Source organism: Tyto alba, unplaced genomic scaffold (assembly GCF_018691265.1).
Source record: "Tyto alba isolate M040663 unplaced genomic scaffold, T.alba_DEE_v4.0 Super-Scaffold_40, whole genome shotgun sequence".
Classification (NCBI taxonomy): domain Eukaryota; kingdom Metazoa; phylum Chordata; class Aves; order Strigiformes; family Tytonidae; genus Tyto; species Tyto alba.
Window position 1 is genome coordinate 37,117,124 of NW_024881316.1, and position 16,517 is coordinate 37,133,640.

Genomic DNA, 16,517 nt, shown 5'->3' on the forward strand with positions numbered 1-16,517 from the left:
CTACATACATACCCCTAACCTGTTAGTTGATACCTTACATATGTTAGACAGTGCTGTGAGTCATTACAGACTGTATTTTTATATATTAAATGAAAACAAATGGATTTCCCATCTTGGATGGATGAAGTGAAAATTTGATATGAACATTATAAACTGTTTTTCTTACCCTCCCTCCCCATTTTTTTATATATAAAAAAGTCAGTATTTTGACCCATATTTTTCATGCACCAGTTAACTAGAAAATTACAGAACCTGAAGAGCTCAGATAAAATTCATCAAGGGGATTAAAACAACACATGCCTCCTCCCTCCAGTAGTGTGAGATGCTACTGGAATGTGAATTAAAGACTCCCAAGCCTTTGAAAAACGAGGACCCCTGAATTTTTAATTTTGTTAACTAATCATTAGAGAACTGGAAATTGCTGTGTTTCTGACTGTTTGATAGGTAGCTGCTTCCATAAAGTACATTTTTAATTTTGTAAGAGCTGGCCTGTTTCCCAGCAGCACATTGATTTGTGGGACCACTACTTACAGCACCAAGAGCATAATTAAATATTAAGTCCCTCCTTGATGTATGCAAAGTCTGACTAAGAGGATTAGTAGACACACTGAGGGTGGCTTTCACATATTTTCTGGTAATTGAACACTGCAATATCATTAAACTTATCTTTACTCAAAAGGAATCCACATTCCTTCTTTAGAATCTCTGCTGCCCCTCTTTGTACCAAGGAATGGTAAAGGAAAAGAGGGATCCCCTAGAAGCATGTAAGAAATGCCAACCAAATAAGGATAAAACAATGGGGAAGTAAGATACTAAATACATTTTTGAAATTTAATTTAAAAAATCTCCAACAACCCTTAAACAAATTCCTCTAAAAAGAGCATTCAATCCACATCCCCTCCACCTCCTTTTATTTTAAATATAATTTTTTTTTGCTACTTTGCTGGATGAGAAAGGATGACCAAATTAATAAAGCTGTAGTGATGCTAGAAAAATTGATACCTATAGACAAGGCAGACAGACTGACATGTCAGTCTGAACACATGTTTGAAAGATGTGATTCCTCATGTCTACCTTTTGACCCCGCTTCCCCCAGGATTACCCATCAACCTGATCAAACTTTTAAATGGTGCTTCAAGATCCCCTTCTGTAGAACAGGGTTGCTTTTGAAGGTCTTTGCATCTGAAGAATTAACTTGCATGACAAACTTGCTTAATTAATGCTTTGCCAAAACTCATATACAAATCCTTTTCTTTGCTTTTCAGCAGTCATGTAACTACTAAATTCTGCAGTGTTCTTGTTTCACTAACATACCATGAAGGATTGTGAAATGTATACAGTTTTCAATATGCTATTTTATTATGCTATTTTCACAAATTAAGCCAACTTAATCATCAAATAAGGTAATCGCTTGCTTCTTCTAAGATCAACTTGTTGATTAACATTTGACATCAACTGACTAGAAGAAAAAAAAAAAGAAAAAAATAGTCTAGATAGTAGATCACTCATTTGTTTCCTTGGATATTTGTGAAGAACTCTGAATTATCAGTAACTGGCACCTAGCAGACAAATGAATATGACTCTTCTGTCTAAATCACACATTAGTTACGTAGCACAAAATATTCAATGAAAACAAAGGGTTCTCACTTATCACGTTTAGCTTGAACTGACATGAAAATTAAGATTTTTTTTTTAATATGTTCCAACAGGACTCTTGTAATTGCGCTCTATAGCAGGTATTGGGGTGAAAACCCAATTATTTTTATATATGTACATATAAGCACAACTTTCACTATTGCTAAGCATGAAAACTATTTCTGAACTTAGCTAAATAATAAATACTACATACAGAGAATTTTATCTTACAGGATAATACACATATTTTTATACAATTAGCTGTGAAAGGTTTGAGCTTACCTAGCACAGTACTTACACTTTTTACTACATGACTTCTTGCACTACTTGCTTACTCAGCAGCAAAAGAGTAGAGCACTGAAATGATCAGCAACTCAGTGTTACAAGTAAATGGACTGCCGCTTACAGTCAGTACAAACTTCTTTCCTCACAAAAAGCAGGCATGTTCTCCTGCTTGAAACTAGGAGTTTTTTAAAAGCCAACCACTTTAGGAAACAGAAATTATTAACTGATTATATGGAGAGACCTGAACAGGCGGGATGATTGGGCCAACAAGAATTGCATGAGGTTTAAGAGCCACGGGGTGCCTGGGACAGCCAGGCTGGGGAGCAGCTCTGCTCAGAGGCCTCGCAGGTCTGGGTGTGCAGTGAGCTACACCTGCACTAGTAGTGTATACACTGCTTTCACTTAATTCCTAAAACATCACGTAAAGCAAATAAATGGATGCGAGTTTCATGTTGTCAAGTTACGTACATTTTGACTTACCAGATTATGGGAGAAAATAAAAGTGATCTTATCTATTTCTCAAACAAGGTTTGTGTTAAATACAGGTTCTTTTTCTGTCTTCTACAGACATGGCTGAAAGCTATTATCTACCTGTAACTTTTTTCTTGAAAGATACTCTAGTTGAATCTTTTAGACTTGAAATGCTTTGGAATGGAAACCAGGTCACAGACAACACAAATATTGACAAAGGATTGTCAAAAGAATCCAATCACAGACAGACACCTGAAGACCAGCTGAGGAGTTAAGTGCCGGTATTACTGTGAATGCAAGAGAAAAAGCAATTTCTAAAGAAAGCAAGAGATAAGCATTTTCTTTTAAGATTTTTATTAGGATTATTCCCTTGGATGATCTTAGCACAGTGAGTCAAAACTGATATATTGCTTTTGTTTTATATGAATATAAAATGGTTTTGTGCATACATTTTTTGAGGAACTATTAGAAATATTTTATTTTAGTTCCATAAGGTCTTGGCATGGGGGGGAGGCATTTAGAAAATGGACAAAAAGTAGCTCTGCTTCTGAAAAATTCTACATGCAGCAAGTGCAGCAAGATACTTACATGATTTGAAAAGGGAATAAGCATCAAAGACAAGACTACTTCTTCCTGTTAAGCTTTAGTATATTTTCATTGTACTTAGAAATGCAGAACCTCTCAAAATACATATACTGATATGCACTTCACTAAAATGAGTCATGAAATAGAGCAGTTAAAATATTAATGAATAACCAACAAGAGCCTTATTATATATATGGAATTTTGAATATTCTACTTGACAGACTCGAGCATTTTCACTCCTGAGAACATCTACTTGATGATCCTTACCAGTCTTAGATCAACTTCTCCATATACTGAAAAAATGAAAGTTATGCATTTTGTGACCTTTTAATTAAGAAAAAAAGTTAATCTGTTTTAGACATGAAAACTTGAACTACAAATGCCGTGTCTCTCTTAGATGGAAAGAAATAGCTAAGAGTAACTTCTTTCACCAATGATTTCACCATATTTTTTTTCCTGACTTTACACTGAAAAAGAGTTAGAACTATCACTTGGGCAGTTAAAGGTACGAACTATTTTTAAGCAACTACTGTCTTTCAGTTTTTAGGTGCTGCCTCTTAAGAGACAATAGCTGACTGTGAGCAAATGCATTCCCTATCAATCAAGTCTTTCCGTTTGAGAATGTCCTTAATGTTCCTACCACACATTCACAGAATAATACCTAAAGACCTCAGAAAAAAAACAAAGACAATGACCAGTAATTCTTATTCTGACTATGTCACACCAAGTAGAAGAGGGAAGGTAAAATTGACGGAAAAAATGGTCAGCAAAGAACGAATATACAAAAAACTTCAAAGTCAATATTTGACATGGAAGAAAATAATTTGTGTTTAATCTAGTTCAGTATTATGTACTCCTGATCTCAAACAAAAGCTGAGGAGCCCATTAACTTTACGTAATTTTGGTTTTTTAAGAATCATAATGTATTAGAATCCGGATTCAAAAGGAAGGTAGGATTAGTTCCCATACCAGCAGGATGCATCACAACCATATATTGCAAACCAGAATTTCCTCATATAATCCTTGCATAAAAAGTCTTATGCTATCATTTAAAGCAATCAATACCTTTGTTTCAGGCCAGCAAGCTCTGAGAACAGCCTGTGTCCTGAAGTACACAAGCAGCTTGCTATCCTCATCACTGAGACGGAAGGCTTGCTCCAGAATTTGAAGTACTCTGATGCGAGGCTTCACTGCTAAAGAGTCGTCACCACAGAAAGGTCTCAACCACTCCAGAAGGTCATCTGAAGAAACTATTTTCTCCCTGTAATTAAACAATACTGTGTTAAACAGGTTTTGGTAATCCTAATGAAAATACTACATGTATTTTCAAATCTGTTAACAAGTACATTCAATACATAACAATTACATAACACTGGCAATGGAAGAGCTCACCTCTGTGAGATTGCAGAGAAGCTAGCCCTTGTAAACCAGGTGCCTAAAGCTAAAAAGTGGTGTAAAAACTTTTTCTGAACTTCTAATAACCATGTAATACCACAGAAATTCATCTACACAGTTACATATTCTCCCACTTACTACTCTGACTGCCAACTGTATTGTAATGGTGTTGGATTTCAGCACCTGAAAATCCAAGACTTTTTATGGTGTCTGGTCCTGACTGATGCCTGTACTATCATGCCATCCGACTTTATGGAAAAACAGCTTGACTGCTTGCATTTCAAGTATGACATTTTTATAGCCGATGCTTATTCATATTGCCCTATATTCTCTTTCTTTCCTTACAAGTCCCTTTTCTACAGTCCACATACACAAATTAGTTTCTCCTGATTGTAGCTCTAGCCATTTCTTATTTTTTTCTGTACCATTTCTAGACAGCTTGATTATTATATGTTCTACTATGATAAAGACTGTAAAATGCTCATAATCCGGGGGGGGGGGTGGGGGGGGTGGGGGGGTGGTGGGGTGTGTGGGGGTGGCGAATCGGGAAGGGAGATGAAGAGATCCTAAAAAACGCTAAATTGTGGGTTTTTTCTGACTTGTCCAATTAGAAAAACTCTTAATTAAATCATTTGATTCAAAAAGTGTATTATATTGAGTACATTCTAACTTTCTGAAAGCATTTACAGTACACAGATTACCATGAACTCACCAACCAGCTAGCAGTTGCAGACAGAATAATCTGTTATGTCCCTTAGAGACTGTAAACTAGTATGTAAGAAACCAGTAAATGCTGTTCTGATATCTTTTAGTAGTATTTTGAAGTAAAGTTTTTTTTTTTTTCTATTAAAAAGAATAAATCATGAAAGTGGTTTCAGGTGGAGTGTGATTTATAACTAATGTTGCCTTATTTGTCTTAACAAGACAGATGGGAAAGTAATATCAGACAGAAAACACCAATTTAACCTGTCTCGCAACTCTGAAATAATAAACATTGACAGCACAGGTTTTCATATTATAAGGATTTCAATTTTACTTAGGCTTTATATTGTGTGAATGATGATGTTAGCTCAGAACTTCAGCTAAATTAGACATGCTTCTGCTAAACAGGTGGCATTCAAACTGTAAATTAAAAGTTTGGGAATTAAAAGGACCTGCTGGAATACTTTAAGAGTTTTGTGGATCTCACACTTGATGTTTATATATGTTTTCCTGAGGGAAAAATTTGTATTTTGTAAATTGAATAGCTGAGGTTTAAGGCGATAAATAAGAAAAAGTATTTAAATGAATGTAAACAATCTCTTGTAATCACAGTGACTTTCACTTCAGCTTATTGTTTCAGCAGTTAAATGTTGATGAAGTACACAAATAAAAGACTCCAGAAAGTGCATCTCAGAATGAAGTACTGACTCTCCCATTCTACCCTAGAATATTGCAAATGAGATTTACTGTATATTCACATCAGTTCAGTCTTCTTCAGTATTTAATATTTGACTAATTTAATGTCAGTGAAGAAGCCTTCACACTATAGTGTAATTGTTTTTCTGTGTCTACCAGAGAGTAAGAGGGTTTATTATTACTATTATGTCATAAATGAGTTCTTTGTACATTTGTAAAGAAAACTGATCTTATTTTTTCCTTTGTCTCTACTAGAAATGCAATAGAAAATGTCAGCGAAACATAGAGCATTATATGACCTCACATAAGGACAACCCAAAAGAGGAAGAAAAAAAAAATAGTGAAGTATCATAGAGAATTTGTGAAATTGTTTCTGTATTATACCCTACAAATATTGGTAAATTTAGATATCTAAATCCCGATATCTGAAAGTGAGTCATTATTATTTGTAATTTATCTACTAAACTGAAACAAAAGCACCAAAGTACTCCTAGTAGATATACAATCTGCAGTAGTCACAGCAGAAAGCCCATTTTCTCAAACCACCATAATACAGTTATCTAAATTTTAGGTTCAGTGACTTACTTTCTTCCAAGAGATCAAGTAAAAGCTTCTGTTAGGGCTCAGATTTTGATCCTGATAAATTCTAGCCTATTCCAGAATAAAGTCTTACACAATTAAGTGCAAATTCATTACAGATATACATATCTCTGTGAAGAAAAATCATCCCTATTCAGTATTGTACCTTCAATGCTTTCGTGAGAAGTATTTTTTAAACTCTTAAATAAAGAATCCATACAGGAAATTCTTACCCTTTCTCAACACCTGCATGCACTGCAGAAACAATGCCTTCTAGGATTCCAAATGGATCTTCCACTGATGTAGATGAGCCACCATTTCCCCTGGTAAAGGGAGACATAAAATTACCATTAAAATGGTCTTTCATATAGCATCTAATTCTATCTACCTGTAGGATTTACATGAATTGTTCAACAACTATAGCAATTTTCTACTTCCCCTGCTTAACTAGTGCCTTTATTTTTATGTCAAAGTAATGCAAGGAGCAACAAGAAAAGAGTGGGAAACAGAAATACTAAAATATTTACATGAAACTTAAAAGAAAAAGAATAGCTAAAATTCATAATTTATAACACCGATTAAATCAGCAAGATATACAAATGTAATCTCATTACCTTAAAGATCTCATCAATATTGACCAAACAGATTAAAGGCTACACATAATTGTCAGCATCTTTTCAAATACCATCTTGCAGTATCACTATTGGTTTAAAACAACTTCAGTGTAACCTGAGTCAAGAAAATCCTGTCTGGTGATTCAGCAGATTTCTTCCCCTACTCCCACCTCTGGGCTTCATTTTCAGTTGGATCAACCAGGTTCATGATTACCAGAACCAAGAAAATTAAGAAGTAGGGAATACATGGTCAAGAATAGCATGTGTGGAAAGGGGAGGGTCAAACCACCCATGCAACGGCATTCACTATGCATGTGTAGGAATAGAAAAATGTGAATCACGCTGCCCTTCAGATGTTCCAGTTACAATACAGTGTTCTTCCACAGGTCAAAAGGTAGTAAATATTGCAGGGGAAAAAAAAAAAAAAAATGTCACTCTTATAGGAAAAAAGCTTCACTCATAATGCAATGAAACTGACATTTTCTGCTAAGATTTTCAGCAAAACAAACCTAAGATGTGACTTGGTGCTGAAAGAGGGAAGGATTTTACACTGGTGCTCCAATAAAGCACACACTGTCTCTTCGTGGAAACCACTGCAGAGGCAATGATGCCTGGATGAACTAGCAAAACAACAGTTTTGCCTCTCAGAGTTTGACAATGCTGCATTAAAGAAAAATAAAGGCAAATAGTTCCAAAGCTAGCTTACTAAAGATCACTCAAAAACCCAAAGATAAATGTATTTTCTCTGCAGTTCATCAGCATATCAAAGCTCTTCTGCTACTAAATATGTCAGCCTCTTCCTATATGATCTCTTAATAAGAACGAATACATGTCCAGACTATCCTGACTGTTCTCTGTAAAGCAAAAATACACTGTATAGCTGATAGTAATGTGTAAAAATAACTGCAATATTTCACAAAATTTTTGTCAGGAGTTATGAGAGTGTTTATAATTTTGTCATTTATTACGTCAGTAAAGTAAATATACTGCCTAAAAAATTATTATATTATATGGCATAGAGACCTGAATTTTTATAACCTTTAATGTCTTCCTGCACTCAGAACTTTCAACTTTTCTGTTTTTATTTTTATCTTAATAGCTGACCAGCACTTCAGTGAACACTAGATTTAAAATCAACATGTGACTCCATTCAGAACAGATGCAAGATAATTTGTTGCACAATGAAACCTTAATATATTCATTTTAAATTGCTATACTGCACTCATAATTTCGAAGCAGGTGTAGAAAGCTTATAATACCAGCCTTTTTTCTCAAAAAATACTGTTACATATGACTATGATAGAAATGACATTCTTAATACCAATACTATCATATGGCACCTAAATAAATTTTAGAAGAGTGAAATTTACATCTAGATTTTTTCCCAAACATCTTCAGAATATTTGGAAACAATCAAATTATAATTTATACTACAGAACTACCCAGGAATTTAGGCTCCTGAAGAGACATAATGTGTGTTCAAAAGATAAAATCTGTTTCCAAAAAAAAAAAAAAACAAACCACAAAACATAAAAAATTTCAGACTAAAGAAAAATGAAGAAAAGTGAATTTTTCACAGAAAAGGAGACACAATTGAATTGAATGCTCTGCTAAGAAAAAAAAAATGACAGGATTACACCAGTACTGCAGAAGTGTGGCAATGGTAAAAAAAACAGCAGTAATAAAGTAATCATTTTACGCAGCAGGTACATGCATTAGAATATGGTTTCAAATTTGTATTTAAAAAAAACAAAAAAAAGGCTAAGAAAATCTTACATATGTTCCCAGAGTGAAAAGAGATATAAGCCACTTCATTAATGTTCTATTTACAGGCCAGATTTAAATTTTCATGTATTATTATGCTTTTTGTTTTTTCAATTAAGTCTGTAATAAAAAGACATCAGCAAAGGGCACAACATGGCATATCTAAAGAAAACCAGATTGCTTAGAAACCCTGTATGCTAAGAAGAGAATGATGATTTAATTAGAAAAGAATAGGACATGGACTACAAAAATGGAGATCTTATAGCTCTGCTTACCCTAAATTATCTTTAGTGTACATAAAGCAATTTCCATATCAAAGGAAACTGACCAGCAAACATTATATTTTGGGTACCCTCAATTCTGGAGATTGGTTCTTAACAGTCCTAGCACTTGCTCTTCAAAAACACTTCACCTCTCTGATTAGAAATGAAAGCTGTTAGCTTCTGTTGCAACCAGGCTCTGAGCACCTCAAAAAAACTCAGGTCAAAAGAAACATATATGCAAAAGATAATGGGCATTTCTAAAAACAGAAACCCACTGTTTTAGACAATACACCTGTGAAGCCAGTTCTCAAGTACAATAGATGTATGAACATTTACAGAAAGCTTCAAGTTTGTCATACACAGACAGGTACTATTCTACTAAGCAGGAGGAAAGGAGAAAAAAAGTGAATCGGTAACAGTTAAGTTACTGTTGTCTAGAATAAGAAAGTATTTTAAAAAGAAATCTAGAAAGATTGGAAGATAGCATTCTTTTAAGCTTAATATTGCCTTTACTGCCTAGTGGTTAGAGAAACTAAAAAGAGGTTACAGCTCATGAGACAAATAATCATGTTAAGTTTCCACAGATTGTTGCCTTGTTCTTTTCTTAATAATTAATGATTAAAAATAAACAGCTAACAGAAACAAGTATAATTAATGAAGGTTAAGACTTCCACACAGATTATATACTATTTTATGCACATTTTAAACAACAGAACAGGATGCAGTGTTCACCTCAGAACTCCTAGGTATAAGCCTGGCATAATTACACTGATAAAGGATTATTTTGATTTCAGTTCAGCTTCAGAAAAAGTGATGCATATTTAATCAAGCTCCTCAAACACAATAAAGCACAAAGAATGTTTGAAAGGAAAATAAGTGAACTTCATCTAAATCTTTAACCTAATTACAGTATTCACTGAAAATACTTCATATCGTCTTTATTTCTCCAGCATTATTTTCCTCTTTCTGTTTGTTTCCTCTAACTATCAGGAAAGTAAGAAAATAATATATTGGTGGTTTGATCCTACAAAGCTGGGGAAAAAAATCATAATGCCAAACCATCATTTCCATCAGAAATACCATGAAATTATTATATCTAAATTACAAAATTACTCTATATGACCCCTGCTCAAGTGAGATGAGATAGAAGGAAAAAAAAAAAAAATTTTTTTTTTTACTGTGTTAGCTACCCAGTCCAACAAAGCTGGTGTTACCTTCTTCACAAAAGACTGGCCATTACTTCACCAAAGCCTTCCTGTCATTTCCTGGTGAATACTTCCAAAATTTCATCAAATGCTACATCCATCTGGATGTCTAAGATAAATTTAGGAGCTTCAAATGAAGGAGGCCATAATGTCTTCAATAGAAAAACTATGTTCCCTGACTAACTAACCATGAACATGCCTACAGTCATTCATCATGAAAAGCCTCCAGTATATCATGCGACTGATCCTAGGTAAAGGATTAGACTGAATCTTAGATAAGTCTAATCAGAGTACCGTTATTACCAAATTTTTTTTTTTTTCAGAAGTCCATGAATTCTACTGATGAGGTAACTGATTTTTATTTACTGTAGCTGTTTCCATAGGCAAACAAGGAAGTGCCCAATACATATGTTGTATAAAGTATGCAGATACGCACTGCTGAAGAGTTTTTATACATACCAACGCAAGACTTCCTACTTTGAATTTTGTGTGCCAGAACTAGAGTCAACAGAGATAAAAGTACTTAACAGAAGTGTACAGTACTGCTCCTGAAATTCCAATATAGGTAGCTAATATTAGGCAAATAACTGTATCTTCTATTTAACAAGAATTCTGTTTCTGAGAAGGCGTCAAAGTTTTTAAATCTGTGATATTGCACGCTGTTGAAAAATGAAGCCAAAAAGTAACTTACTCAATCTTTCATAAAGATAATACTTTCTAGAAGGTTCTTCTTCAATAGTCAGTAAATACACTAATAACAGAAGATATTTTACTGTGTTTGAAGAGGGGGTTGTAGTTAATGAAATGGAAAGAAAGGATGCATATTTTCAATCACAGAAGTGGTGGACTGATGCTTAATTTTCAGGCAAATCACCAACACTAACATCGTTTTTCACATCCATATATGCCTGTTTCACTTATGGTTACAATATGTTAATCACATTCCCTGTCACCAAACCGATAAAAAAATCCAAGTTCAGCGTTATAACCTTACAGCTGCTACTTTGAAGATTACTGTCAAGGAAGGAATTTTCCAACATGACGTCTTTCAAAACTATTGTATAAAGTAACACTCTGTAACATATCAAAGTTCCAATAAATAAATTTGAAGAGTCTTCTCTTGAAATGTTCTTTTATTGAATAGTAGTCTGTCATTCCAGGTACACAGGCAAGACTACTTCTTTAATTGTGTTTTTTTCCCATTACCCCTGAAATGCAAATATTGCACAAAATGTGGTTAATATATTTTGTGTTACGGTGTAGCTCAAAAGCTAACATCTGAGCATAGGACAGAGATGCATCCAATTTTATTCACAGCAACAACATTAATACCAGCAGGCTTAAGAAATGCCAAGAAACAGCCCTTCTTTTAACTGCTCCCTATATTCAGTGATGCTTCTTTACAATATTATCCTCTTACTGAATTTCATAATAGGGAAGATATTATTTCAAGTATTTCCCATTTTATGCTAGACTTCAATTTATCATTGTGAAATGATCTTCCTGTTCCCCCCAAAGAAGAAAATAAAAAATAAAAATCTACTGATTACATTAGGTCACATCACACAACAAATGAGTTTATCTGAAGCCTCCAACTAACTCTCCCATCTTTGCCACTACAATTTTCTCTACCAGAGAGACAGGCATTCCCTTCTCTATTGAAAGTGCTGCATAGGAGTTATTGGTCATGGTCTCTGCCTCAGAACTTCAAATCAACTTGCAGACATTCCAGACTCGCAATGCATATAAAGAACAAATAATACAGTTAACAGAAAAATGTTGATAAGAAGCAGAGTAGAAAGGAGAACTTTGATAGGTTTCTCATACTTTGCAGATTAATAAGGCTCATTATAGTTGAAATAACTGGACATTTTGAGTTTTATATCCAGATCCATCACAGTTATATTCCAGTCATAAACAGCAGGACAGTGATTATCTAAAGCCAAATTATTCTTCATCAAATGGACAAATCCAGACAAGACAGACAATATTACTTGTGTTGCTGTGCAAAAGCTCTACCATCACTGAGGATGCTATGAATGCTCTTAAATGGAGTGAAAGGAGAAATCAATTTTCTGCTGAAGAGGTCTGAAGACACTTTTGACAGGCTACCTGCTTTTCATCTGCAGCACTTCAATCTGCTGAAGTATACACATATATGCTGAAGAAAAGGTAGAGCCATAGATTATTTTCCATTCTAGACTTGTTTCTCTATTTCTGGTATGTGCATTCAGATCGTCCTGCCCACTTTCTGCATTCAGAAAAACAAGATAAATTCTCAAAGTTTTATCTATCTACTAAACTGGTCTTAGAAGTGATAAACAGTGTCTAGCAGCTATCTAACAATGGAATACTCTTTCATACTTGTTGCATGTATCTCTTTGGAACAGAAATAGTTCAGAAGAGTATTTGTATGAATGGTTAAATGAGAAGTATCTGTTCATTTATCAAGCATGATATAAAATAATCTCTTCCCCACCCCCCCACTCCCCCCCCCAAAAAATAAAGGGGGGGGGGGGGCGAGGGAAAGGGAGGGGCAAGGGATAAGAAAATAGTACTGCTGAAACCACAAGGTTACCCATACAGTGGTATTTCACTTGGAATATTCAATACTTCAAAGGCCCAACCAGGAAAAGACAACAGGTAGCACTCAGTAACACTAAATCCAAGAGAGAATCCTCAAATGAAAAAAACATCCCTGATGAATTAATTTCACCTGACTGCAGAAAAGAAGCCACAATGGATACTTCTATGCAGCTCTGAAGGAGAAAAAGCATCATGGACAGAAGGATTCTTAAGACTTCATTAATATTCTGTCAACAATGACAGCAAGAAGAAAATCTCTGGCTCTTTTCATCCTGGGAACACAAATACTAACAGGAATGTAGACATAAAATCCCAGAACTTCATTCTCTGATTGCTGTCTTGAGAATTTCACATCTCAGCTCTAATCCAACAGCAGTGGGGACTGAGTGTGTTCTTTGGTTAAGCTGTTCTGACAACCCTAACAAGTTATTTTCTATGTACACTTGCCTCATGGATTGTCATTTGAGCATCCAAACCACATCCTCTACCACTTCACCACCCTAATGAATATCTTCAGTTTTACTGTAGCAGATAAAAGGTTGAACCTTAAAAGACATGATGAAGTCTCACATTACATGCCAAAGTAATTTTATAATCACTATGGCTATAAAAGTGGTCAAATCTCTTACCAAATCTTAAAAAGAGGATATTACAAATGGCAAGCTGAGCTAGAACTGAGCATTAAATGAAATCGAGAAAAAGCACCTTATTTCACTGAAAGACCTTTCAGTGTGTTTAGTTTTGCTTCGTCTGTGTCCACATCTTCATCATGTCTGTAAAAATGTCCATAAGCAGGTAATTTTAACTGTTCTATATTCCCAAAGATGACTACATTGTCCCAAATGCCAAACTAAAACAGTTTCGGCCTCAAACTTGTGAAGAAAAACTATGTCCCTTCTAGGCCGTAAGTAGAGAGGCTGCAGCTAACCAAACAGGCAGGACTTCAATGCAGGACTCCCCTCCCTTGCCCAAGACATAACTAGCACTGAAGAAACTCGACATGACTACATTGGTTTTAGATGCTTTCTCACATGTGTTAGAACTGTAACTTGGAAGCAAGACTATAAAGAATATATTCAACTAAAAGATCATCATACTGAAATTAATGCAAACTTTACACTCACTGTTAAAAAAATTAAGATGGTCAGCATCAACTGTATTTCATGTACCTTTGTATCATCCACATCTTGACCAGATCTCTACAGAATCATTCAGGGATGTGTAAGTATAAACTGTGTGGAAGCTAGTAACTTTGTATTTTATGTTCTCCTTGCCTATTTTTCCCATTATTTTAAAATTAGAGATGACTCAGTTTGCTGGGGTTGCATGAACCGGCTGGTTATTTGGTTTGTGTTGTGCTACAGGAAAGACAGTTGCTGAGGTTTGGGGCTGTGAACCTCAGAAAAAGATGGAGACAAAGCCTTGCTTCTGGTACAGTATGTGGGATTGCTCATAGTATGATGGCACTAACAGCAAGAAATGGTAACAATGACAACACTGGAAGAGTTGAGCAAAACAATCCCCTTCCTCACATTAGAAACCTGGTTTGCTTCAAGAAGGTAAGGGTCTTTTAGGGTTTCATTGTTGCTTTTGAACACTGTAGGAAGCATTAATCACACTTGTTTATTTTGGAGGTAAGGTATAACACAAAGGGAGATGGAGGAAGAAAAGCAAAAACGCTACAGAGCATTTTTAAGAGAACAAAGAAGAAAAATGTATAGCCTTTATTTTAATGACAGATAAACACAATTTTCAAAACCTTGAAAATAAAATCCAAACCAAAAAACAGCTCCCAGAAATACCTCAGCAAGTTATTTCAAAGATGGAAATTGTACTTCTTCCTGTAGGACTAGCTTCTGTACCAACAACCATTGCTAGACCTCTACTGCCCAAATACCTGCATAAAGTACCCACCGTTTCCAACAAATATGCCTTTTGACTATGATTAGAAGGGAGTTACTACGTGCAATTGCAAATTTGCCAAAATTCACAAGTGCACATACACAGAACAATACCGTAAAGACAACTTTAACTGAAAAGCACCCAGCAGTGAATAGGATGAGTTCTGTGGTTTTCCTTGTATAGATTGTCCAGGCTTCCCAAACTCAGAAAAATATAACTGTGTTATCTGAAAATGAAATTGTAAGTAAACAGGAGCATAAGCAATCAAAAAATTAATTTCCTGTTGCTGTCCAATTTTCTGAAAAATCCAGACATTCAAAGCAAACAAGTACTCACTACCAAAAAAAAAAAAAAAAAAAAAAAATCAACCAACCAAATCCAAACAAACAAAAAAAATGCCCAAAACCACAGAAGAGCGAGCTTTGGGCTTAATCATGGCAGTGTACTTACCTTAATATACAGACAATTTTTTTAATGGCACATTGGACAATATCCTTGGTTGAAAGACCTAGATCTCCAACAGCCACTTGTAACAACTGTTGTATCATATCCAGGGGCTGACCATCTATACACATAGCTACTGCTTGGTCATGGATTTTTTCTTTTTCTGACCTTGACAAATCATATAAATAGCCATATTTCTGTAGTGTATCCTGTGAACAGATAATTTGTGAACACAAATTAGCATATTCTTTATTTACAGGGACGTATCATTCAAGACTTTCTTTCTACCAAGATTTAACATAAGCTATGCAAAAGAAAAGATTGATGGAAGTGAATTTTCAAAAAACAGATCAACAAAAACAAAGGTACAAAATGTTAATAAAATATGACAGAAGATTGATGTTCATCACTGCTAGTCATGGTAACACTTGAAACAAGTACCTGATCAGTAATCATTACCTGTTCACTGGTTTTCAAGTAAGTGATAAAACTATGAGTGAGTGTTTCCAGATGAGCAAGAGATTGCTGCAGGTGATTCAGAGTTTCTTCATAAGCAGCAGATGGATTTTCAGCATCTTCCATGTCATTCTCAGAAGTTTTTTTCTTTGCCTTCTCAGAAAGGTGTTTGACTGCCTTAATAGCCTTCTCAGTCAATTCTATCCTGGCTTCAACTGGCAGCTGAAAAAGATTACTCAATATTTATTCATTCATCATCTGTACACTATTTGTATTACCGCAGTGCCTAGAGGTCAGGCAGCTCCACTGCTCTACAGCACAGCATAAAACTAAATGAAGTATTTTATGAGAAACAACTTTATTTCTTATTAGTCAGTTATTTTTAAAAGATCAGTATACCCTTACTTTCTTCTGTTGTCCTTCTCTTTATTGATGTTGAATCTGGCTCATTTTAAACCATATGGAACTTACTTCCCCTAATGATATTTATGATCTTTGTAGACCTTATGACCTTTGTTTTTTAATTTTGCATTGAGAGATGTCTGGGGGTCATTACAAGATCAACTGAAAATCCCAAATACTGAAATTTAATTTAAGGTTAGTTTTGTCACTTTAAAATACACCCCTGAGACCATAACTGTAAGGAAAAAGACAGTAGGAGGTCTACAACTTTTAAATCAACCTATTTAAAACATGAGTTATATTAAACAGCAAGTTACTATTTTGAAAGACCTGTACAACTAAATGTATCTAGCCATTAAACTGAAACATTAAAGTCTGGTGTTTTTTTCCCATTACAGTTCTCAGAGTTTGAATTTTTAAATGGAGTCACATACACACTGAATGAAGTTTTCCCCTACCCCCTCAACTAGCATAAAAGGGTCATTCCAGCGCATCAGAATGGAATTTAGGACTTTAGAATGGAGCCTGGGCAA

General features: G+C 34.8%; 1 protein-coding gene across 2 annotated transcripts in view; it reads right to left on the minus strand.

Moving 5' to 3' along the window:
- The window catches only part of NBAS (NBAS subunit of NRZ tethering complex), a 178,948-nt gene that overhangs the window by 33,072 nt on the left and 129,359 nt on the right, over positions 1–16,517 (minus strand). For both annotated transcript variants that reach the window (XM_042803171.1, XM_042803170.1), the window contains 4 exons: positions 15,586–15,804; positions 15,133–15,335; positions 6,582–6,671; positions 4,042–4,237 (listed from right to left, as the gene is read on the minus strand). In XM_042803171.1, coding sequence (XP_042659105.1) covers positions 4,042–4,237; positions 6,582–6,671; positions 15,133–15,335; positions 15,586–15,804 — 708 coding nt within the window. The remainder of the gene's footprint in view (positions 1–4,041; positions 4,238–6,581; positions 6,672–15,132; positions 15,336–15,585; positions 15,805–16,517) is intronic.